The sequence below is a fragment of the Diprion similis genome, chromosome 6 (assembly GCF_021155765.1).
Source record: "Diprion similis isolate iyDipSimi1 chromosome 6, iyDipSimi1.1, whole genome shotgun sequence".
Lineage (NCBI taxonomy): Eukaryota > Metazoa > Arthropoda > Insecta > Hymenoptera > Diprionidae > Diprion > Diprion similis.
The window spans coordinates 19080759-19108369 of record NC_060110.1 but is presented as its reverse complement, the minus strand read 5'-3'; the positions used below and the strand labels follow the sequence as shown (position 1 = coordinate 19108369).

The following is a 27611-nucleotide window of genomic DNA, read 5'->3' as shown; positions in this document are numbered from 1 at the left end:
TATCTCTCACAAATTCATAGAAAATATTGGGACAATCTTGATACTTTTGACATAATATTGAATGTTCTGAAATTCTGGTCGACATGGAAAAAAGTAATTGTATAGTAATGACAAATTCTGAATTAGATGTGATTTTGTCGAATATAAATTTTCGCAATTCATAATATTTGAAAAAAATGGTAAATTTAATACCTATAGAAATAGGGCAAGTACAGCTATAGTAGTGCATGTGGGACAACTTTGTTACATATGGCGTTATGAGAATTAACAGATGAATAATTTCATAGTAGTTTATACGAATAGTATTTATACACCAAAATAAGCGATAAGCAGCTGATACAAATAGTCGGTGACACTGTTGCCCCGCAACGTATCGCTGCTCTTGCCCTATTTACTTATCTTTACCATGCAAGTCTTGCATACCCATACTGTAGACCAGATTTACATTATACATAAGTAATGTAAAAGCCTTTGTAGTTTGCGACGTATATATAATAAGATTTTTGCAGAAAACCGAGAAGATTCTTTTATCGCACTTCGCAGAAGTAAGGGATGTTTAGGATGTTCTGACAGGTCACTGTCAAAATGTGACATCTAAACCACAAGCCGCTTAAAGTTGGCTTTACCCTATTTTGTTTGGAATTGCCTATGTCTCAACGCTGGTTCTAAAACGGAATTATACTTTTTAATTACGTTTGCTATACCTTAGAACAAATCACGTTGACCCAGATTGTGCTAAATAAGTACGAACCATTAGCGTTGTTAGAATGAATTTAACACTGAGAACTAATTCCAAAGAAGGGCTAAACTGATAAGTGGGAGCTAATATTACGAACAGCTTTTGATTATACATAAACGTGGAATACATTTCTGCTTAAATGCATATTCACAAATCTGTGGTTTTCCAATGCTGCACTGCAACAGTATTTGGTTGGCAGTAATTTTCATTATCCAATGCGGCCGTAACGTGTAAATCCATTGTTTAACGCACTCCATATCAGGAAGATGCATCAGCCATGTTGTATGTATGTACATCACTGAATGAAACAAAATGCATTTTTATTTGCTGATACCTAATATCATGTAGGTAATTACATTTTTTAGCACTTATTTGTCTGTATAAATACTTGAAGTATAAAAAGTTTGAATAGGATGCGAAGTTCCGAAAGTCGCTAGTAGAATGTGGAAAAGTGATTGTATAATGGCGTATGCGTTTACCTGGCATCTAGAGCAGTAAATTAGCTTAGTCACCGGTACAGTGAATGAAACCAGTCGATTTGAATATTATAAATTTAAATCTAGGTCCCCCTCTCTCCCCTTGCATCTACAAATACTAATTTAATACCTCAAATCGAGAATGGCATTTTTATTATTTATTTATGTTCAATAATGTCCTTGTGGTAACGGACTGTTCTTTGAGAAATGAGTTATATACCATTATCAAATTTGCTAAGAGATTGTTGACGAACTATTTGTAGATGCAAAATATGAATATTGTTGACCCATTGGACTAGGCTTAGTTTGCAAGGCAACGGTTTTTCACTAACTCGTGATAATAATTCGATAATGCTCGAACATTGGCAGATGTATCCACATGGACAACGCGAGAATTAAAATTAGTATTACTACTTAACATCCCAATATTTCAACTGGTGACCGAATAAATGTTTTTTGGGTCGGTTCTAGTTCCTGCTTTGTCAAGCTTCCTGGCAATGTTCGACAATTTTTCTTTCCATCCGGACACCGAAGATATATTTCATGGTACGGTACTGGCTTGGGATTAATTTGGCAATTGATTCATCTCTTGCCATTTCGTAAAGATAAAAAATTTCCTCATCATGTGATCAATACTTGTGCCATTCCATATTTTCAAAAAATAGTTCAAGCGATATCGGTGGGTAATAATTTCGGTACAGGGAATTACGGTAAATGTTGAAACTTTACAACGATTGAATTGTTGTCCTCAAGGCGTGATTCTCTTCAAGAGTTAATCTTGCCACAATTTTTTTTAAGTGTCACTAACCGATGAACATAATTTGGTGTAATGGGTCAACACACATTGCAGTGTACATGATATATAGGATACGATAATAACGTCGTTAATTAAGTCGTATTTAATTTACCCGAAAGTGATAATTTTATTAGCATTATTTTTATTTCTAAACATAAAAAAATATTACATCGTGGTAGATAAGATACAGTATTTATCGACACGAGATTCGAATGAAAATCTAGGGCCTCTATTTTTATTTGTAAGTTTGTCTCGTCGAATATTTTCTTTTATATTAAGTGAAGAGAAAATTTATGAATAATGAATGTTTTACACTTGTATTATAAAGATATTTGCAAATAATGATAAAGGGGTCTTGTCTAAAAACTAAATTGAACGCCCCTCCATTTCTTGTCAGACTATCGGACGTGTCCTTCGACTAGTACCAAAAACTACCGTTAGATGTCAATAGTCTGCCAATTCGCGCGACGAGTTCGAAAACGACGGTTCCGAGAAGAAGAAATCGCGAGACCGGGTCGGAACAACGCCAAGCATGGTTCGATGGGAATGATAAATATTATGAAATTTATAACGATGTACTAATCACAACGGAAAAACTTGTTTATTAGGTTATCGACTCGTCGTAATCAGCTCAAAGCGTTCCATTCAGTAATCGAACGACACCAGCGAGCGCGTGAGTCCTTTTGTACACAAACGTATCTGCAAGCATCTGGTGTTCAGCAGGCGAATGCCGACATTTTTATCCTCAAAAACTGTCATCATTAATATCAGGATAAAAATCGAGCGCGCAGACATTGCTGAAAATGAAGGGAGAAGAAAGAAAAACGTAGTGTATTCATGTTCGCTAAAATCATATTCATTTATTTGTGTTTCGCGCTGATAATTCATTCCGCAGGAAGTTCTAAATGGTGAGACTTGGACGGTTATCGATTCCTCTCGTTCGTACCCCTCAGAGTTTTCAATTCCGCGTTCAGTAAACCGGGTACTTGCGAAAAGTACTCGTGGGTACGCGCAGAGTCCTCGAGTCGCGTACTACACCGCAACGTAAGCGTAACGCCGGCTGACGAGGGGCGACGCTACGGGCTTTGGGGGGGCAGGTAGGGGCCGGGGAGAAGAGTGGGGCAGTTTTTATTGTCAACTGTCACGGCGTGTGGCCGGCCGGCGGGTCGCCGTGGGCTTGTGTACTTGCATATCGTGCGGGACGGACGAGGCTGCGAGCCGAACACACCGAGGGAGCCGAGGGACGAGGGTCCGGAGCGGGGCGGCCGGCGTAGGGATGGCAGGAATGAGAGGGGGGATACCCGGCGTATTCTATGGGCGGGGCCTCCGCCAGCTGGCAGATGTTTCCCGCGCGGCCGTGGCGCACGTCTAGCGTAAGCTACACGGAGGAAAACTAGTCCGTCGCTTCGCTCGAGTTATTTCGCGTGCCGGTCGGTGGGTAATTCGTGTGTTAGAGTTAGTGGACGATGACTTTCGTCGCAGTTTGTTTTATTTCGCCGTAATTCGAGTCCGCGGTTCACGTCTTTTCTCTCCGTTGTACCAATTTTTATCATCGGATATCGGAGGTGCGTAATAAAACTCGGCGGTGGGTTAGGGTAGCCGGCGGCGGAGTGATCCCAAGTGATCCACGGTGCGTCGTCGTGGGGGCCCTCAGCTGTTTCCCGCCAAAGATCGCCATTACAAAACGCGATCGGGCGTTGTGTGTGCGCCGCGGTGTGGCTGCCCCGTGGACGGACGAAAACCGACGTGCGTTTGATTTACGATATACGTGATAATAAATGGTACGCAATAACGTCGTACAAATATTCTGTGCGAGTTGAAAGTGTGTTGTTGTTGCTGTTGTTGTTGTTATTATTATTATTATTCTTATTCTTATTCTATCCATCCAAAACGGAGGTGTGTTACTGTATTTTCATATTCTCTGTGACCCGTGGGACGTGAAAATACGCCGTTTACCAAGGTGGTGTAGATCGACGAATTATGTCAGTGTTTAGCAATAGTGACGACAGAATTCTCCTCGAGGAAATCGTTGAAGCGGTAGACGAACAGGAAGCCGAACTCTGCAGGTAAGCCGAGCGAAAACAAGCTCTCAAATATTCTCCCCTTTTCTCTCGTCACCAGGCGCGCCATTTCGCGCTACCGGCCAAAATCACACACGCGCGCCCCCGTCTCTTCCGTTGACACCACCCCACGTTTCTCTCGACGTTTTCCCTCCTCGTCTTTCCATCTCTTTCCTTCTCTTCTCGCCGCCCTGCTGCCGGCCGCTCCCTCGACATCCCCTTGATGAGGATGCTGCTGCTGCTGCTGCCGTTGCCGTTGCCGTTGCAGCCGCTGACGCCGATCCTGATTTCCATCCGTGGGGTCAACTTTTGTCCGTTTTAATTCGCTTATCGAACCGAAGACCGGACCGCGCGTCCGAGCGCCGCGATAATGAACTTCTATAATTAGAAACGTCGGACGGACGACGCGCGATGTACGCACATTTAAACGAATTCATTTTACTCAGCTGGTGCGAGGCGCCGACTGACCGGCCGGCTGCTTGCCTGCTTGCCTGCTTGCCTGGGTGGCTGCCTTCTTTCCACTTATTTTCTCTCCCCGATTCTCATTTTATTCTCGATTTTTGGCTCTGCACTCAATGCTCGTTCCTTGCCGCCGCGCCATTTGCCGTCGCGTACTCGTTTTTGTATAAATTGACAACTACCTCCTGTAATAAGTTTATGAGCGTATTACATCGTGTAGTCATTCTACGACGCTCGCTGTATGCGGGTGTTACCGTTTAATTGACGAAGAAATTTGCACTCTTTTTATTCTTAATCTCGCTAGTAACGATGTATATTTTACGTATTTTTTTTTTCATCTTGCGGGTCAATCAAACGACTGTATTCCAATGTCATTATTTCGATAAATGTAATAGATTGTTATGTCTTGGTAGTAATTTCCGACGGCTTTGAACTTGACACCAATATCGACAATATCATTTTCGACTATATTTTTTTTTTATTTTTTTTTTTTTTTACTGTTATCACGCGACGAGAAACACGTGTAGAATCGCGTATTTCTCGTGTCAGGAATTTTTAATTCATAAAGCCTTACTCGAACCCCAAAAACCGTACGCAAGGCGCGGCTTTTATCATATGAGTTGTTTTGAAAACGCGAATCAGAGGCGTGGTAGAACGTGTTATGTACAACATGACCGACCGAGTTTGTTTCCCTCGTGTTCTTGTTGTTATTATTGTCATTGTTATTGTCATTATTATTATTCTGACGTTTCTTTCATTATTTTCTATAATGAGCGCTGACCACAAGCTTCTATAGTCTTTCTCCTCAATGAAACGAAAAAATATAACGTAAGTATGTACTTGCGACCACACGGGTTTGAATTTCAGAAAGAAAGACTTTGAAAGAAACGATAACAAAAACAAAAAAAAAAAAAACAAAAAAAAAAAAACCTGCGTTAATAAATAAATCATTTTGAAATAACGAGAGAATGAAGAAGAATAGAAAAGAGAAGTTTGCGAACGACGGACAGAAGGAGAAATAGAAAGAGAAAGAGAAAGAGAAAGAGAGACCGGCGGCAAGTTACGTAAGCCTCGCGTTTTGTTGCACAATAATTTGCTTCTATAAATAAGACGAGAACCACGCCGCGCCGCCGGCCGGCTGAATGCCTTCTTCTTGTTTACATATTCCCATTGCTGTAAGCGGTTAACGTTGCATTTGTACGTTATCACATTTACGCACGAATGCATGCATGCACATTGTTGCCCGTTATAGGAAGCACACGTAGTACGGACGTATAGATACACGATGGACAAATATCTCGATCGATGATTTTCCTTCCCTTCTCTGTATTCTGCTGCATCCACAAAAATTCGAGAGACTCTCGTCGCACCACAACGATCCGTTTACTTCTTTGACGACACCAGAGTTACGCTCTTGTGTTTTCTATGTGACGGCCAACGAGCGCTGCTGAAAATAAGATTACGTTGTCCTTCTGTTTTATTGTTGGTTGTTGTTTTTGTTTTTTAATGTTTCATTTTTTTTTTTATTATTATTATTTGCCAATTTTCCGCCAAACGAATGTACGCACGAAACAAAATTGCAACGTTTGTGAGAAAATAACAAGAGACCCGCAATCGCGGGTCTACTTGGTGTACGAAATAATTTTCAAGGAACGCCAAAATAACAACCCTGCACAACGCTCGATCGTCGTCAGGATTTTGCAGGTGGGTTTACTTTTTTCTTTTTTTGGTTTTGTTTTCATTTATTATTATAGTTGGGTATAGGTATAAGGATTTCACAGCTTCTTGCTTACTTCGATACGTTTCCCCGTACGTAATGTACCGTTGTTGTGATATATATATATACCCACGTGTTTTTGAAATTTTACGAAAACACTGCCGAGACTAGAATAATATTTCTTGTAATCTGTAATAATAGTTGTGCGTAATTTTGTTTGTTGAAAAATAAAGGAGAATAGAAGAATAGAACGAACAAAAAACGTTGGATGTTTGATACCTTAACACAATATCGAAAATTATACGAATCGTTTAAGGTTTTCGTAATGTAATATTTATTTGTATTTTTTTCTTGTATATATATATATATATATATATATATACTATTACAGTATAATTATACATCGCTGCATCGAAATAATTATTTACTGCGCTGTGGTGTATATGGTGACACGTATTGCACACCATAGGGTAGTCGTACAGTAATAATTCGTATGCCGCGTATCGAAACGTGTATATTTTTCCTTACGCGAGAACACATCGGACGATTGATAAAGATATATGTAGATTCTTCTAAATTTTCCATGCATCTGATGAATTGAAGCGTCGTCGTCGTCGTTCTTTGTATAAGGATGCAAGAGCTCGGCGCCGGGCCGGTAGATATTAACCGTAATAATAATAATTCCCAGTTCCTACAGACACCGTAGAGCATTATTACAGGTAAACGGTACATATCTACAATACGCATCGCTACATTACTCAAACACTCCTCTCGAAGACGTGGGAACATGTGTTATAATAACGTTATATATATTTTTTTTTATATGTGTGCGATTGCGTCATTACAATACCTTGGTATGTACATACATACATACATACATACATACATACATACATCTGTGTTCATGTAATATAATATAATATGTATACGTATGGATTACACGTACACACGTTGTTTGTGCACAATTTTCCCCGGTGATACATAACCGTACGACGTCACTCGAGTGATTCGAATTGAGTCGTGGCCGATTCTGGTGGCGCCACATCTGCAGCAACAACGACAACGAGTCTCTACGCGATCGGCTAATAGTATCTACCTGTGTGTGTGTGTGTGTGTGTGTGTATCAGCTGACGGAATACCGTGTACATTGGGCAAAGGACATGCCGCGTGCGGAGAGAGAGGGAGAGAGAGAGAGAAAATACGATCAGCTGATTGCCAAACCGTCATTAAACGCGATGTACACATTTTCGTATTTAAACCGGATACATGTGTGTGTGTGTGTGTGTGTATTACTATATTATACACATGTGAATACCGTATGCATGCACAATATCTACATACGCAACTATACATAGAATGCCGCATCACGAGCGCCGCGCCGTCTTATCAATTACGAGTTGCATTAATTGTTGCTAGTTTTTATTTTTCACTTACTAACGCCTTTTTTTATTCGCAATTATACCCGATCTCTGCTGTTTCGTCGTATTTTATGTATAATATATATCGATATTTTGCGGAAAATGTTATTGACTTCAGTTATTCTCACTATTTATTGTTGCAATTTTAATCTTATATATATAATGTGTGTGTGTGTGTGTGTGTGTGTGTGTGTGTGTGTGTGTGTGTGTGTGTGTGTGTGTGTGTGTGTGTGTGTATACGTGAAGTGTGTATGAGTGCGTGAACAGGATGCATGCATGCAGCGGCAGCGATCATTTTATTAACTTATCATTATCAATTGTATGTTATATATGATTATTATTCGTAATGGGTTCGATTGTTTGCACATTTGCGGATGACCTTGGGAAAATACAGTGACGTTTAACTATTGTACGAGTTCGTTGGACGATAATTTTCACAAATCGAAAAAGTAATCTGGTTAGGTTTGGTCGTCGCAGGTCATCAAGTTGCACATATATGTATATACATATATACATATATACATGTATGTATGTATGTATTGTTGGTACATATATAGATATGTATAGGTGTGTGGTGCCGTATACTTATTACGCTAGTAGGTATTAGTTACGCGTTATTATACGCTGCTGTTCGACGACGAGCGTATAGATTTAAAAATAGACTAGGGGCTTGACTGCCTCCTCTAACCAAGTTTCTTTGTTGCCTCTTCGCTTCCTCCTCGTCCTCGTCGTCGTCGTCGGCGTCGTCGGCGTCGTCGTTGTCCTCGTTTTTTCGTGTCTCCAACTTTTGCCCATAACATATATATATTTTTAAATTCAGCCCACCTTTCAGCTCCTGTTCAACGGGTTGTTTCTTTCTGTATTTTTCTTCCTATAATTTTTTTTCTTCTTCTTCTTTCATGTCATAACAAATTATAAATAAAAACGAGAGGCAAAAATAAAAAAACAAAAAAGTGGCAAAAAATTGTACAGAATTTTCTGAAAACGTAGGTATAAACGACACACATAGGCATCGCCTTAAGCCACTTCCAACTCAATTTCCTCTTCTTCATCTCGATAGCGTCGTTATCACGTAATTGCTAATTCATATTACACCATACGAGTATGTAGGTATATACATACAGTTAATTTCAAGGTTTCCCGAGGGTGTATTATAATAATGTTTTAATCTCCGCGAAGAGTTATATTATATTATATATGTATATATATATATATATATATAATAATGTATGGAAAAATATTTGTCTTTTGCACGATCGACTTAACGCGATTTAATGCCAATTGCAATTGGCCTTACTTTGCGATACGAGTATACATATTACGTATCGAGCAGCAGTCCAAAATGTCAAAGAGTGTTTTGTTTTTTCTTAATTTCTATTTTTTTCTCACTCTTTCCCTCCCTCTTCTTACCTGTGCTCTAATAATCGCAGGAACAGGCTTGCTTGGATAGACGTGCGGAATGTATAATGCGGGTCTCTTGACCACGGTCAATGCGATAGTATACGAGTGCTGCAGGTACAATCGCCGCTGCTATGTATATATATAATACTTATTACTGCACGCCGCGTTGCACTCGGCTCGGTGCACGTGCACCTACCTACTCGGGACGAGCGAAAAATAGATATTTAAACCGACGGCGGACGACGCCTGGCGTCTAGGCGTCTACACTAATGCACACATACGTCGTGTGATGTACGGGTATTAAACGATACTTGTTCGGATGAAAATGTAAATGTGAATATTCTTTATTTGGTTTTTTTTATTTATTTATTGACATTTCATTGCTTTTCACTGAAACGGAACCAAAGAAGCAACTATATTCATTATTCGTCACCCGCACGTTTTTTTCTTTCATCGATTTTGAATCGTCCGCCCTGTCTTGTTTTCTTTTTTCTGTTATTTATATCGAATTCCCCTTCTCCGTGTGAATTGTTGTTAATATATGTATAACCTCGGGCTCGAACATTCTCGCCTCTCTATAAATAATATTTGTGTAAAACGTTTTGTATAATAACTTTACGACGTCTAACAAGTTGTCGAATTTTAATTTTCATCGTGTGATAATACAGATCTGTATCCTCTTCTTTCTCGTGTTCACGGAAGTGGCGGTCCTCGGGGAGTTTTTGCATTTTTGAAAATATACATATAGGATAATGTAATAATAAACGTGCTGTACGTTTTGTACACGTATGTAACCTGCAAGATATTTATTAAACCTTTCTCTATTATTTTAATCCTTATCAAATATTATGGCGGCAATACACGTAGCATATACTAAAGTACAATCATTGCAGATAGACAGATAGACAGACAGACAGACAGACAGACAGAAAGTGCATCAGTTATAAATTGCTGTGATTCTTTGTACGAATGCGGCCTGATTTTTTTTAATTCCAATCAAGTAAATGACATCGAAGCCTTTCTTTCTAATTAAGTCATTCCTCTTCCGTAGACGCGTCAATATTCATGTACATCGATTACCGTACGATCGAAGCGATGCACTCTGTATGCATGTGTTCACGTGTATAGAGAGAGCATAGGCGTGCAACAAATTCGCTCCTTTGCCTAGCTCCGGCGATTCGATTTGCTGCACGGTACCGCAGAACCGCGTGCAGTATCGCTTCCGGTTTGCACCACAAGTCTGCACTTGCTCGGCCTCGTCTAGGAATGGACTTATCGGCTGCTGCGACTGCATATTTCCTAATCTTGTTAATAAAACTCTTCTCTTGTACATTTATTTTAGTTTATTTTTCTTTACATCATCACATTTCGTTGAATTGCGCGGAAAATCTCATCTCTTCATCGTCGTTTATGTGATGAAACATGCACGTAATTGTAGGTTAAACCCTGCACCAAATTTTCTTTGATCTCTTTTTCCAAGGATCGTAAGAATCAAGCTGCTTTACGCGATACAATTGGCTTTATTAGTTCTCACAATATGGATACTTTGATCGTGCTGCTGTTTTACATATCTACTTGTGCTGAAACTAAAAGAGAGATGAGAAACGTAAAGGAGAAATTAAATGAAGTGACGAAGTGAAGGAGAAATTATTACCAACCTAACCTGTCGGGTGTAATGCTCTCTTTGAAATGCTATCTGTTTTTATGCATACAAATACGTGTGTGTGTATATATATATATATATATTATATATATATACTACAGAGCCTAATCCTTAACCGTCTTTGTACTACGCCTACATATTATAGCGCAGCTGTTGCCAGTCTCCTGTGGAACATTCACGTGTCAAGGTATATCGCCCTCCTCATCTACCTATATAATCAAACAGGTGGATCGTACAAGGGTCGTCGAAAAATATAAAATAAGAATCGAGAAGACGAGACGAGACGTGACGAATTTCCAAGTTTTTCATCTTTTGACCGGTCAAAAATCGTTAAGAGGACGCATTCATCCATACACATAACGTGTAGAAGGTATTATTCGTATGGATGGGCACAGGAATTTCATTTTTGCTAATTATACAAATGAGTCATTTACCTACGGCGATTATTGTGTATACATATATATATATATATTTTTTTTATTTTTCTTTTGTCCGTGAATTATGATTTTTTACAATGCAGAATTAGAGATCTTGAATAATAACAAAAAGAGGATACTTACCGCAGAGCTGAAGAATTATACCCTCTAATACTAGACATATATATCTCGGCATGTCCAGGATTATGGTCTAGTCTAGCTATTACCTCGTGCATGTTGAAAACGTTTATATTTTCTAATGAAAAGAAAGAGAGGGGGAAAAAAAAAACAAGAACAACCTCTCTAGCTCGCTTAATATACTGTTTGTATCGAAGAAGCGGGTAGTCTGCAGTTAAGAATGCAAATTTCAATTGAAGGAATCCTCCTGTCCCCACGAAAAAAAAGAAAAAAAAGAAAAAAGTACGTATAAAAACCATAATGCGAGTCGAGTTCCATTGATTATTATAGATAAACGTTTATAGAACCCGTGAAACGTGACGTAGGTATTGTTGTTATTAATATTAATTCATACATCGATAATGCAACGTTGCAAAATTCATCTGCAGTCGTTATACCGAGTATTCGCAGAGAGACACGCATCGCGAATGTATAGAGTATAGAGTACATACTAGGTACTCACGTACGTGTAGAGCGTAACAGTAAGTAAAGCTCGTGTCATCCATTCAACTCGCGAGTACGCGCGCCCTCGTTACATTATGCATAATATGTAACAGTAGGTTGTTTTATTATCATCATCGTTATTCTTATCGTTCTTATATTTTTATATTCCCCTGGCTGGCGATGATTGTTGTGTTCGTGTTTTCTTTTTTTCTTTTTTCTTTCTTTTTTTCCGCGTCATTAATATATCAATATTTTCGTTGTTAGCTACCGCTATTTTCTTTCTTTTTTTTTTTTTTTTCACTACATGCGAAAAGGAGAAAAAGGAGAAGGAGAAGAGAAGGAAAAACCGTCAGCTTCGGTTCTTGCTGTTTTACTAACGATAAGCTTCTTTGCGATTTCCCGCGACTGCGAAGCAGCTATACGTATGTATAATAACGTTCGACTCTTTCATTCTTCCGTTCGTTTGTTGTTCGTTCGTCGGTCTTACGTATAATTCGTCGTACGTAAAAGCGTCGACACGACGTGCAGACAACAATGGTGTCTCTGTGACCTCCAGCGTTACCTACAGTACGGTGATGCTCCTCGGTCTCTCTCTCTCTCTCTCTTTTTTTTCACGTAATTAATTTTAAGTCAGTTCTCGGTTTTTACTTTGCTTACCTTTTATTTCACTTATGGTCCATATCTCTTTATAAATGTCCAGTATTTTCATAAATAAAATAAATCTATCTATCTATTTATCTATCTTCCTTCCTTCCTTCCGAATCTAACCGAATCGACCCCCTAATACTGTTGTTGCCCAATGAAGATCCCGCTCTAGAGCAAAATTTTCGGAAAGTATAGTACCTATATGTCTTTCAAATCGCCTACATTCGTCATCTTTCAAATATATTGTTACACTTTTTGGTGTAACGAATAAAACGAGGGTAAGAAGCTTAGTTAGGTGAGCAATTAAAAGGCGCTAAATGAGAAATATGCTTTGAGAAAAATGTATTTGGGGTAAAGAACGTGTTATCAGCTCAAAGTCTGAAACAGATCTGTTTTTACAATAATAGCGGTTGACGCAGCAACCTTATTCATTTGATGACATAAGAAGACTTAGTTTTCTTGCGTCACATGCCGACTACTAGATCATTAGAAAAGGGGGTAAAGCGGGTGATTTTACCCTTTGTAACACTACTCCCCCCTGAGGAAAAGAGTCGTCCCGACTCGAACAAATTAAAACAATAACGATCTTGATCTAGCATACGACGCTTGAAGGTGAGTCGGAGCTGTGGCTCTAAAAATTCAAAGACTCCCTTTCTGCTATCTGGCATTTGCCCACAGTCTCAAGGTAAACCACAGAAAACCTTGAGCAGATAGTCGAGCATTGAACTGAATTTTCAAACTTTTATGTGCCGTGTTTTCACAAAAGTCAGTGTAAAAAGTGTGTAGTGTTTAGCTTCGTGTAAAATCCGAAGGAACGGCCAGTTTCCAAATTCCGGAAATCAGGAAAATCCAAATTTGGTCAAAATGATCCGGGAAAAGGACCACGGAAATAGGAGAGGTTCCAACAGAAGTCCAAATCGACGGTGGCCTTAGGAGGTTTTTAGGGCTTCTTCTCAACCTTCGGGAACGAGGGAGAGGAAAGGAGGCGAGCCGGTCCCGAATTCTTTCGGAAACTGCACACCCTAGATTGGGAGGACAAACGTGAGTGAAGGCAGACCAATCCGAATTCGCTAAGTGAATTTGAGAAAAGCACGGATCATATAAATTTTATTATTTTTTAAAAGAGAAAATAAACGATCTTATCTGGATTATCGTTGAGTGTTTCTTTAAAATCGGGGCCTTCAGTCATCCTCAAATACCAGGAGAAGGTAAAGGAAAATCAGGTTACGTCATAAAACAACCTGAAAAAGTGCTGACAAAAACTGACACATGGGTTAGAAAAAATGTGAAAATCAAATAATCGCTTATCGACCATGAAAAATAATAATCGTGGCTCTATTCAGATTATAAAGTAATCAGAGCTGGTCCGACACAAAACTCGATTTATGAGAAGAATCTTCTAGAAAGAAACAAAAACTGACAAGAAAAACAAATAAAATTGTCTTCTGAGTTTTATAGTAATAGCTAAATTCGAGTTTTGATAGTTATGCAAAAATCTGAGTAAATTCGGTTAGCTTTAGTTTTGGCATTAATAACCAAAACGGGGGCGGGTGAAGAAGAAAATGTGCCTCTAATCAACCAATCTTCATGAACTTCATGAATAGTTCTAAGCAATTGCAGAGGAATCTCTGTTTCTTCCTTGCGTGCACGAGAATTAATTCGAACAAAAGAGGTTTCTGGGGAAACTCGCAAATAAACAACGAGATTTACTCTGAGTTTGAACGCTTGAACGAGAGGAGCAGAATTCTCTCTGAGTAAATGAGACTCAAAGTCTCGAAAATTTCCTAATCTGCGACGAACTTCAATAAAATAATCGCCGCTGGAAAATTGATGTTTCCATAATTTTGACAGGTAAAGAGGTTAATCCTAAGAGGTTAATTTGTTAGAGAGTTTTTTTGCTGAGTTAGAAGTTGGAAGAGGTACCTGCCTGTGGAGGATTATCTTCTCTGATCACTTCTCTATTTCGCCAATTATAAGCGTTTGAATCCGAGCTTTGCGTCTGAGACTCTGCTTTGCGTTTTAACGCGAAGCAGTGATTGGCGTCATGGCCTTTTTGGTTGCAAAATAAGCAAGTGAGGGTAGTAAACCTATTGTCTACTCTGTCATTGACGTACTGAGGTCTTCTAATGTAGTTCTGAGAAGAACCGCGACTATTCTTATCTTTAAAATTTCTATTATTATGGTAATTTTTATTATTTTTCGGGTTATGAGACTCGGTCTCTTCCGAACGACCACCTCTCTTTTCTATAGAGGTGTTATTATCCACCTGTACTTGGCGGAGTTTGCTCGCTCCAAAATATTGTTTTCGCATGGCCTCCACCTCGAGAGCTTTGGCCATTGCCTCTCGTAAGGAAGTTAAACCCGACGTTCCAACGGCCATTTTAACTTCCGGGTCGTTAATAGCGTTTAAAAAAGCTTGTGTCGCTAAAATATTACGTGACGGTTCGTGGTCTGGCAAAGCTATTCGCGACAGTCGCTCTATGTCTTGTCCGAGAGAGACAAGGTCTTCGTCTCGTCCTTGTCTCCTAGTTTGTAATTGAGCAGTATATAATTTTGTCAAATGATCATTACCGTATCTTAATTTCAACGCGGAGCTGAGCTTTTCGAAGTCAGAAATTTCTTCTTCTGACAAAGCTGTCAATACGTTCAAAGCTGGCGTTCTAAGACAAGAGGCAAGGCTATGAGCTTTCATGGCGGAGTCCCATTGATTATGTCTAGCAATTGTATTAAATTGTCTTTCATATTCTGCCCACGGAATTTTTCCGTCAAAAATAGGCGGTTTTAACGCACAGATAGGTTTTTCACATGTTTGAGAGGGGACTCGGAATACTCTCTGATTATCTATTTGATTTGATTGTGGGAAATGAGGTTGAGCATTTGATGGTGGCTCGGGAAAGTAGGTCTCGGTTATTATTCTAGGTCTCGAAATCGGAGAACAGTCAAGTTCTCTAATAAAAGGGACAGACCTTGAATCCTGGGGAGCCTGATCCGAAAAGATCTGGCGAGGAGAAGTCCGGGGTGTCGGGATAGGAACCATCCTGGGAGTGGGTACCGGGGAAACTCTGGGAGTAGCGACCGGTTCTCCAGACTCCTGAGCTTGATTTTTAGCTTGAAGAGCCGACACTGTGGACTGGAATAGCTCGATGATTTGTGTTTCTGAGCGTGTCTGGGCCTCGCGATCCAGTCGACGCTGTTCTTGTTGTTCCTGTAGAAGATCCATCAGATGCTGCTGATGACGTTCAGCTGTTTCTTGTTGAGCCTGAAGGATCTTCAGAAGGTCTAAAGCGGTGACGGTGGGCGTCGAAGGTGTTGTAACAGGGGTCACCGTCGGTGCAGCTTCTGGAGCCGCAAAAGTTGGCTCGGGAACTTGTAGGTCTCCTCTCAGTGAGGGGCTATCTCCACAACTTTCCCGGCGGCGTGAGCGGGTCGAACGACTGACACTCATCTTCAAATTCGCGCACTGAATTGACTCACGAAAGAAAAGCTTTAAATCCCGATTCTGACACCAGTGTTACACTTTTTGGTGTAACGAATAAAACGAGGGTAAGAAGCTTAGTTAGGTGAGCAATTAAAAGGCGCTAAATGAGAAATATGCTTTGAGAAAAATGTATTTGGGGTAAAGAACGTGTTATCAGCTCAAAGTCTGAAACAGATCTGTTTTTACAATAATAGCGGTTGACGCAGCAACCTTATTCATTTGATGACATAAGAAGACTTAGTTTTCTTGCGTCACATGCCGACTACTAGATCATTAGAAAAGGGGGTAAAGCGGGTGATTTTACCCTTTGTAACAATATATATTTACATATTATACCGATATATTCTTCTTACAAATAATTGGTCAGTTATGCAAACATAACCGATGATCGTCATTCTCTGACAGTTTTAAAAACAATAAAAACAATCAAAAAAAAAAAAACCAACAAGATTGTAATCAAAGTTCCGGCTACGTCATAAACCTTACATACGTACGTACGCATATGTATTATATATACACGCAGGTGATATAGCATCGAAATTTTCTATCATCTCTCGGACTGTTGGAAACGTATCTCGCTTCGTTTGGGCAACCCTCGCGCCCCTCCTTTCGTTCTCTCCTTCTATCCGTCTTGGACAGCGGAAGCAACGCTGTCAGGGGAGGGGAAGGTGAAAGTAGTTCCCGTAGGGTCTCCCCCACTTTTGTCCTTTTTTCCCTCTCGCTTTTTCAGCCCCCACCTCGCCTCTTCGTGTCTCCTTTTGGCCCTTCCTCGCTTCTTCCTCTTCTTTTCTGCCCCATCCCCCCCCCCCCCTCCTCCCCCCTCCCCCCATGCCTCTCCGGTACTAGGATAGAAACCTTCACGTCCCTTTGTACCCACCGTGCAGGCAAGCGGAGGCCCTTTCTTCGTTTGTTCGGCTGTACGGACCGTTCTCTCTCTTTTTCTCTTTCTCTCTTTCTTTCTCGCTCTCTCGCTCTCTCGCTCGCTCTCTCTCGAATGAAACGTATAAGGTTATCATATTGCATAACCGATGCAGCCCGCTAGCATCAGTCGCGTTGAGATTACGCGAGATATCGTTGTACAAACACTCAAGCTATTATATATATATATATATATATATGTATACATACATGACATATAATACATATACAGAGTGAATTCTTAACTACTACACTCCGTCGTTGTCCACTAGAGCTAAATTAGCGGCGATGCGCATGCGCTGGAATCCGAGAGCGGCTGCTCGTCAGGGATACCAACTATCGGATATCTCAAATTTATCCAACTTCTCGAATTCTAGAGCAAGCACGCGAATCGCAACGCTAGCAGACGACCGGTTGTCTAGATGTTAGGAATTCACACCGTCTACGTACCGAATATACCTAGTATAATAACCCGTATATACATACACACAGATAACATTCGAATTTTATTTCTAGTATCTGTATAACATACATAGGTAATCCCTCTGCATACAGTCTTTCGGTGGTTTTATATTTTATTGCAGACATTGGAGTTCGGTTGGTTTGAGTTATAGGTTAGGTTTCTTTGCAGTATACGCACGTGAAGGGAGGGGGAATATAAGGGATAAATGAATCAACACACCTGTATACACTTGCATAGTACATAGGTATATATATATATATATATATATATATATATATATATATATACTATATAGGTACGTAGGTATGCGTCTATTAGGTATCTAGAACGCTGTGTATCGTGTATGCTTGTTACAAGCGGGGTTATGTGTAGGATGATATTAGGTATCGCTCCACGTTACTTCCTCCCGAATACCGAATGCGTTATTCACGTGTCAACGTGGATTCAATTCGTGTATTTTATAATAGGGCGTAGATATGCTTGTTTAATGCAAATTACATGACGTGTTAAATATGAACTTGCATGTTGAAATTTGTGATCTTGTACACGAGTAGTATGTGTGTATATACTGTACCTGATATAAAATTTTAATGAACACCTTTTCTTGCAAGTTTTGCATCACGTATATCGTGAGGTTTTTTCATCGCAAGATTATTTCGGAATCGGAATAAATAAAAATTATGAAAAATAAAACTAAGCATCCGATATATACATGTATATATATGTATAGCGAACGGCTGCAGGTTAAGTGAATGATGGAACCTTCTTCTACTGGATTTGCAGTAAAAAATTGCCCGCCAGCAGACGATGTTGACATTCGGTCGTCGTTGATTGTAGGCATTTCTGTCTGCACGCATTATACCTATAAACGTCTGTCAACGTCGAAAATTACAGTATTCAGTAGATATGTATCCCTGGAACATCGTATTATATAGGTAAACGTTACCACTTGAGGCCTTGTTTTTTCTATTTCTTTTACTTTTCTTCAAATCGACGGATCAATAGCGTTGTTGAAATATTGACGAGGGTATTGTCGTCGGCATTGATTTACACTGTGTACACAGAAGGGAGAAGTTTTAATTCAATGTTTTATCCAGTAAACAAAAATAAAACCCAGTTGACATACTGCGTAGGTATGCATAATGTAACATACGTAATGTATAACTGCAACTGTAATTTGTCCGTCTGATTCCAGTACATCGTATCATTAACCTGTCACGTTTCAAGTACCGCTGTACACGCGTTCTTACATAGTATTCAGAGAATATGATTGAAAATAATTAAAAAACAAAGGGGGGGGGGGGATAAAAATATTCTCAAATAATTTATTTATTTATTTATTAATTAGTGAATTTGAATTGTTTTTAAATAATTTGTTTTTTCCTTCGTCTTTTTTGCGGCAGATCGAGGTTTAAGCGGGTAATTATAGGTGAACTCGTAAGACCATCGTAGATGTGATTTCGAAAAAATTTACTTGTTTTCAAATCGAAGAAGAAGAAGAAGAAAAAAAATATTTCATTGTGATTATTATTTTTATATATACACGCACATTTGACCAACTCGTCAGATCGAACAATTATTTCGCGTTCGTCTCCTAAGTTTAGCGTATAGTTACGTAATTTTTTAATTTCCATTTCATACGGAGCGTCAGAGTCGAAATTCCCGCGGTTGCGGGCTTCAGCAGCAGGTCAAACATGCGGCAAGACTGACCCAATGACCTCGCAACGACCAGACTCGGGGCTCGATTGACCGCAGCGCTATCCGGACCAGGCGATGACTTTGAGGCAACTTGTATAAAGTTCACTGACCCAAGACGACGCTACGCGGTCAAGGCGTCGCGACGCACCGCGCCGATGCTCGAACTAAGTACACGGTTATTAGGACCTAGTTTCGTAATTTAACGGAGAGGATTAAAAAAGGCTGACGTTTTTTTGTTATGTCCGTTTCAAAAAAAAAAAAAAAAAAAAAAAAACCGCGACTCTTACTCACGCGGCAAAAAATTTAAAAAAATTCTTTCGCTTTTTTTTTAATTTTTAGTTACACGCACTTTCAGTCTTTTTCAATTATCTTCTTTAAATTTATTTGTCTCTTTCAATCCGCGAGGATTATTACTCCATATTTTTTTTTTATTCGTTTATTTACTTTCCTTTTTTTGTTTTTTGTGCGTACTTTGGGAGATTGAGGGGAAGAATTTCTTTTAAGGTCTAATTTTCATCCGTTTACCGCTGCAGCATAGGAAGCCGAATATTTCGTTGCGAATATTATAATGGTTTTTGCGTAATGTAAACAATGGAAGCTCGATACTGAAGATTATAGTAATGAGATTATAGACGGGCAGGAAAAAAATTTAATAAAAACTTATAAGGTGTAATAATATTGTCAGGCAAGGTGGGTGTGTATACATAATATCATGTCTATAGATATAAGTGAGGGTTTCGTTCTTTCACCTCGCGGGAATTGGATTTTCCAAATTTACTTCCGAACACCGTATAACACACACATACACACACGCACGCACGCACGCACATTACAGTATCCATTTGTTTTTCATTTTTTTTTTTTATATATAAGTACCGAATTATAAGTGCTTGCACAGCAGCGATGCTTCAAAAAAAGCCAAATTTTTTTTCCTCCTAATATAACGAATTTTATGGGTTCTGCAAAAAAATTATATATATATATATGTTTGGGAGGAATTCATCCGTGCCGATGATACTAGACGGTCCGTTAAGATCTTCTAAACAGAAGTAAAAATAAATTTGAAAAAAAACTGCCTAAACTCTAGCAGTGATTCTCTCTCTTTCTCTGTCTCTCCTCTCTCTCTCTTCGCCTGCAGCTACACAGACAAAGGCTTGCAGAGCCTCTCGGATCACGAAGCTGAAGACGAAGAAGAGGGCCAAGGTAGTGATATAGGTCCGGACCAAAGCGTTCGCCTCACCGTCCGTCTTTCTTCTTCCTCGACGGCTATTTTTGGTTCGACTCACGATCAGCCGACCGCGTTCTCGAAACACGTCGTGCTTGGTGGATCCTCACCTCCCATTACTTGATACACAATCTAGATTTTTTTCACCAAGAGACGCGCGATGCGATCGCATCATAATCCTTATACCTATCTAATGTTAGGCACGTTAAACCGGCAGGCACTCGGATCTCTTGGCTTAACTCTAGTTTTTGTTCCAGTAATGCGCTCGCTGACGGACAATCTGTGTCCTGTGGGGGTGGGGGGTAAAAACTTGGAAGGATCGATCTTTCGAATGGAATTTGAAATGTTTTAATATGTTCGATATATCGGGTATTCGACGTGTATCGACCTTTCCAAGTTTTTAACCCTCACCCCCGTGTACTTGGTTACTCTGCAGAGCCCTAACACCGCTCACTTGGCGAGTTTTTACGTATATAGTCAGTCAGGTATCGATATAACGAACGTTTGCCTCGTTGTCGTTGGCACGTGTTCGTTTTTCTTTACGAGGATGAAGTTGGTTACGTTCAACAGTAACGATACGGATGTTTGAGAAAAATCTTTTGTCATTCGCGCCTATTTGGGACTGTCCGAAATTTGGCAAATCATATACGAGTATGACAAATAGAACATACTTGTTGTTGTTCGTATTTTCAAAAGCTAATTCCTTGGCCTTGGAAGTATCGTTTTAAAATTACACAAAAACGATATTTATCCCCGACGTTTCATTCGTTCGTTCGTTACGTTAACGACGTTATAACCAACGTCACATCTCTTTCCTTCTTTCTTTCTTCTTTCCAATTTCTTCTAGTTAGGCACAACGACGATCATCGTCATCGGAATTACGTCGTACAATATTATGCATAATATGAGGTACATGCGTGCGTGCGTGCGTGCGTGCGTCGTGTTATATACTTAGTAGTAAACTTAGGTATCGTCCAAGCTGCGAGCTGGAGGAGGAGAGTCGCCAGCTGACGACGAGCGCTATACTAGCGATGACGATGCAGGGCATACGGAATTAAAAATAAACACTTTTTCTGGGCCGCGGATGGCAGAGGGTGAAGGGTGGAGGGGGAGGCGGCTACGTTGCGAGTACGTTCGACCGCATTGATACCTAGGTAGGTATGTGCCTATATAATAAGGCTACCGACGTGCCACGGGATGGATGCGGACACGCACCCTGCGGGGCGACAGGACAGCTGCGCCATCGTCGGCGTCTGCAGCGACGCCCTTGAACCGAACCCTCCCTCCCTCCCTCCCTCCCTCCCTCCCTCCCTCCCTCCCTGGCTATCAACTTGCCTGCCTGCCTGCCTGCCTGCCTGCCTGCCTGCCTGCAGGCAGCTTCGAAACTACGCACCATTTTTAACAACTTACTACTTCTACTACTACTTCCACTAGCACTACTGTAATAGACAAACGGGCGTTTTCATTAACTGCAGCTTCAATGAACGCGTATTATCGATTACATTACAACGTAATATGCGCCTGCCATGCACTACAGCTGTTGATGATATTCTACGTCGATTTTACGTACATTTTCAAAGATGGATGAATGGGGATATTTTCCGAGTGAAATTATAATATTTCGTAAGTAGTACTTGTTGTTGTTGTTGTTGTTGTTGTTGTTATTATAGATATTTATTTCTTTATTGTTTGTTTGTTAAATTTTCGTATAGTAGGTATATTTCAGTAAGTATAATAATAATACACCGCGGTCAAGAATGGTTTTAGATTCTTTGTACGAATATTATATATACACATACGTGTATACATATATGTATCATACTCTTGATATTAAATTTCGATTGGCTTGTGTAACGTTTTAAGCTCAATTCTGAGTGTACGTAGTAGTACTATACAGTGTCGGATCAAAAAAATTCATGGTGAAGGTGGCTTTTATTATATGTATATATACACCTATGTATGTATATATATGGACGTACGGATACGTATAACGGATACATTGTGGATGAAACAGTTGCGCGCATGAATATACGCGCGGGAAGAGAAAGTTGAATTTTCGAACAGGAAAACGATCCGCTGCGTGTTACAGTTGGACAAAGTCCATGACAGAAAATTTGGAGGAGTTGCTTTTATGATCACCCCGATTAAGATGTGTGTTTGTGTGTGTGTGTGTATGTATATGTAGTGTATATAAGATGCAGTGCATATTATAGGTACGTAAACGAAAAGAAGACAAGAAATAACCGCGGGTTTCACTTCGTCGAGTTTACACGCATTTCTATAGCGTTTATATACATTTGGGGAAAATTTCTTATAGCTTTTTATACGGCGGGAATCTTTGCGGTAAATAAATAAAAAAAAAAAAGAAGAAAGAATAGAATGAACGAAGGAGATTCTTTGAAAATAATATACGGAATCGCTGATGTGTATAATTACTGATATTTGTGTTGCAAAGAGATCTCTTATATTCGTTTAAGATGAAGAAGAATAGAAATTGAAACGTTCGTAGGTGTTGCTATTATTTTTAGCATTTTGAATATTGTTGTTATTTTTGATTTGTTATCACTTAATTGATCGTAATTGATCGTAATTGACAAGGTTGTCCATCGCTATTTCACCCTTGGAGGGAAGGTCGCCAAGTACAGGGTTTAATGTCTTGTCTGCAGCTGCGATAAGAGGAATTCGTTGGGACATGTTTGATTTATTTATTTTTATTTTTTAAATAAAAAATTAACTCAATTCATTATTCATTATTTTTTGTTTGTTTGTTTTTTTTTTTTTTACAAAATTTCGTCCCTTTACGACGGTATCTCGGTACTGCGATGTATATATATATTATATATTTATAGATCAGATAATAGCTGATGTTGATATTGGAACGCTTGCCTGCAACTGATCAGCTACTAGACGTGGAATGTTTTTCGATCGTTAATAAGATCTCGCGAAAGGTTCAAAATGTCGAGGCTCGCGATCACCTCGGAGATCTTACCGTTCGGGTTTAACTTGTACTCCATCGAAGAGTGCGAAAATATTGTGATTTTTTTTGCGTTCGATTGTTGGCTATTCGAGTTCCTAGGTTTTCAATTATATTCGCAAACAAAGTCTTTAATGAGATTTCTTTTCTGGGGAAATGAGTTTTTCAAATTATTTTCAACCAATCCAGACAGCACAGCAATATAGAAACAAGTGAAGTTTCAATTTTGCTTTTTCATTTTTAGACAAAATATTTTACAATGAAATTTTTTATTTCACACCTGAAAAGCATCTAATTTTTTACGCTGCAGTAACTCATGTTCGTGTTTTCTAACACGCTGAGACTGAGGCACGTTAAAAATTCATACACGTTTCAATTTTTCTTGAACGGCTCGTAAAAAGCAAACGTCTCTCTGTTTCCCGGAACGTTGCGTCGACGTCGAAGTCAAAGTAGGTACGTAAACACCGGCTGAGCGAACAGCTTTTCCTCCTAGATTTTCCTCCTTCTTTTCCACCGCCGTCGCTCCAAACAAGTCGAACCTTCTCCGTGGATCGTATAATACGAGCAGAGAGATCAGCTGCAACCTATCTCCGTTGAATTATTTATCGCTTTTTGTCTCCATTTACAATACATAAATGTGATAAAATAGGTATTCTCTGTAGACATGTGCACTTACATTGCATATTCCGACATGTTTGAACGGTGAAAAATTGTCGTTGCTATATATATGTGTGTGTGTGTGTGTGTGTGTGTGTATAAAATAGGTTGAACGTTGTCTAGCCATTGAATTTATGATCGAGTTATGCGCTGAGTATAAGTTGCACTGTTTCACACATGAGATTTGACGGATTGTTTTTGACGGTTGATACAGAGAAGGTAGAATTTTCTCACGGAATACGGATGAATTTCTATTTTTAGCTTTTTCATTCAAGGGGGGATATTTGTTACAAAGACCATTTATATCTATCTATCTATCTATCTATCGATCATCGGTAATGTTGATGACGAACTTTCGTTGAATCGTAGGTGAAATTCATTTTTATTTTATTTTTTTTATTCATATATTTATTTATTTGTTTATTTGCCAATTGCATCCAAACAATTTTGATCGCGATCGTGTGTTGTTTTTTTTTTTTTTACATTTTTATTTTGTTGTTTTTTTTTTTCTCATTTTCCAAATGCGAATAACGAGTGTCAAAATTGAATGTCGTTAAAATTTCACCTGCACTTTTATTTATTTGTAGAGTAATAGTAATATGAAAATTCGTAATCAGACAATTCTTTAATAGTAAATTTTTTTTAAGAAAGTTGTCACTTTTTTTTAATTCTTGTTTACGCAACCACTGCGTTATTAATCGCCGATGATCAATGAAACTATGTTAGTTTGTTAAAGCTTGTTCGAATACGTCATACGATATTATATATATATATGTATTACAACAATATGTAAAATTAATCATTGTCTCACTGGTGATAAAATTTGACAATTTTTCATCCAGCCTCGGTATCGAGTCACGTGCCTACTCCGAATCATCTGTACGCGTGTGTGTTATGCCTACTTTGGATTCACAGAATGTACGAATATATGAGGCGTTCCACGCCAACTATGTCGATGTTGGACCATCACGATTTTTGATTTTGTTGAAAATGTTTTAGTAAGATTGTCCCATTTCTTGCAGGATGGCATCTATCCTGAATTTTTTCACATTCTTTTCTTTTTTTAAATTTTTGAACAAATTTTTATTATTTACGATGTTTCGAAAACCAACATTTCTTATACCGTAAAAATCTGAAAAAATTGAAAAAAAATTATCAAAAATCTTATTCTCTATAGGTAGGAAAATTTTTGAGTAAACGTCCCATTGTAAACCGTCTCTTCCTAATATTTTTTTGTTTTTTCTTTAAAAAGCTCAAGAAAGAGTCGGAGGCTTAGAAATTTTCACACGTGACACAAGATTTTTGTGAATTTTTTTTCAGATTCTTAAATTACGGCGTGAGACATTTCGACTCGCATTTTGGTTGAAAAAAAATCATAAGTAATATAAATTGACTCGAATAAATGTGAAAAAGAAATCAGGTCAGTGTTTTTTGGATTTGGGATAATACCATACAAATTTTTGGAAGAAAATCAAAAATAAAGAGGAGGTCCAACGTTGGTACAGTTGGCGTGGAACGCCTCGTATGTACGTATAACAGCTTCTCATACCAGCAGCAGCAGCAGCTGTCCATTCCAGCCAAGGTCAGAATCCTCCCACCGTATTGTTAGACCGCGTGTGTATCTCGTTTCGGCACGGACAGCGAAGTCGAAATTAGAATTTGCAATATGCCCTCCCTCCCTCCTTCCCTCCCTCCCTCCCTCCCTCATTCCCGCATCTTACGTAATCACGATTCGCGGGTATTTCGCGGGTGACGGGTAAACAGGATCGAACAACGCGATACCGGAATATCACTCTGCTCTCCGTCGGTTTTCGCCTCGCCGATCGAATTCCACGTTGCTGTCCACGTTGTTTCGCGCTATTTTATAGATACGTAATAAGCTCTTCCCACGGAGGAGAATTAAAGGCGAGATTGAAAGAATCGTTACGCAAAACGCGGCGAAAAGAATGTTATTTTTTTCCAAAAATCTGTTGTTATTTTTATATGTCAAATGTTTTAATTTTCAAAAAACTAAAAAATGAAAAAGGAAAGAAACAAAGTCGACAAAAAAAAAAATAGAACAGACGATCAAGTACACCGAGTATTACTTATTTCAAACTTTGAAACTTTAAAAATTTTCTATTTATATTGCTCGTCGTTAATTGCGTATAATATTATTGACTGACGAGATTGAAATGTAGAATTTCCCGTGCAACAGCTTCGCGGGGAGGGTGGGAGGGGGGGGGGGGAGGTAGAAATGATCTATTCTTACGATATTATACGCGCTCTCATCATATATCCCCCAAATCGTGCGATGGAGGAAGCGGACAAGTTTTTCACCGCAACGAACAAAAAAATAATACCTACATGAAACACGGAATGGAATGCAAACCGAGAGACGAGCAGCTAGCTCGCGATTGTTGTATGCATGTATTCATGTATGTATGTATGTATCTCGTTTCTTTTTACCGCACGGACCGGACAGCTGATGATAGACAGACGCCGAGAATAGCTGGCGTATAAGCCAGCTGAGTGGCGCCAGTCGTCAGCTGTGCGTGACTCACTGGCCTCTGGACGTCGCCTCGCTTCGTTCCTTCCTTCTTTTCTTCCTTCTTTACTTCCTTCTTTACTTCCTTTCTTCCTTATTTCTTTCCCTCGTTCGTCCAACCAACCAACCAACCGATGGCTCCGCGTGTTTTCACTTTTCCACCGCAGACGACGAGGTTCCGGGTTTTTCATTCCATTCCGGAAACCGGCTTCTGACATCCGATCGCAAGAGACTAGCCGTTGCGATTGTAACGCTGGACTTGTGTAAATTATCATGAACATTGCACGATGTGGTGTCGTATTTTGATTAGGAAAATGTTAGATTTTTTGCACTTATTAGGTGAATCTTATCGTGACTTTTATTCGCCAGATATTTAACCGCAATATATTTGGAGAACTCTTAAATACTGTGGATAATGAATTTTCAAGTCGACGAATATGTCATTTTGCAAAGCATAGTTTAAAGCTTTGCGCGTATGTAATGTTAAACGAATGATTTCTTCTATATCGCGTAACGCTTTATAACTAATCTGCAATATTAAGGAATAATTATTGTTTGTTATATCAAACCACCCCTGCTGAAATGGTTTCGATGTAATCATAAAAAGCGATACAGAAATACAATTCAATACTTGCCAGGCGAATTGATTGTACGATTTAATTTGTCGATTGTTTCATTTTTTTTTTTTTTTTAATTTAATCGTGCGAATGTGAAAATTGTCATATTGACGATCATTTCTTCTGTCAATGATCGTATACCTATTATGCGATGAATAATTTATGGAAAAACTAATCGATTGAAACTAAAAGTTCTCTCTCTCTACGAAATTCCGCGTGTGAAATCGATAATTGTATTAGAATTTTGTTACTGCTGGTTCTGTACGGCGTTAAAAAAAATATAAATAAAAAATAAAAACTAAAACGAAAAATCTGATTGAATAAAAATGCACTGTGCATCTAACTACAATACTGACGGCTTTTTTTTTTTTTGTTTTTTTTAGTAAAAAAGACTTCTATTGCAGTGTTTGAAAATTTCAAAGATATACATTATATGTATAATAATAAATTATTCTCACTGCGATTCTTGTAATTCTTAAGCTAACTAAAACATCAAAAAATATAAAAAACAATAAAAATACAATAGAATAATTCTTGAAATATTCGGGTAGAATAAATAAAGAAATGAATTCTGGGTGAAACGAAAGTGGGCCAGAGTGAACCATGGCGGGAGAGGGGGTCGGAGTACAGCTAACCACGACGG

General features: G+C 39.0%; 1 protein-coding gene across 3 annotated transcripts in view; it reads left to right on the top strand.

The window, feature by feature from the left end:
- Window positions 1-3837: 3837 nt before the first annotated feature.
- LOC124407761 (helix-loop-helix protein 11) overlaps window positions 3838-27611 on the top strand; it is a 182186-nt gene continuing 158412 nt past the window's right edge. For all 3 annotated transcript variants that reach the window (XM_046884256.1, XM_046884257.1, XM_046884255.1), the window contains exon 1: window positions 3838-4077. In XM_046884256.1, coding sequence (XP_046740212.1) covers window positions 3992-4077 — 86 coding nt within the window. In that variant the 5' untranslated portion in view covers window positions 3838-3991. The remainder of the gene's footprint in view (window positions 4078-27611) is intronic.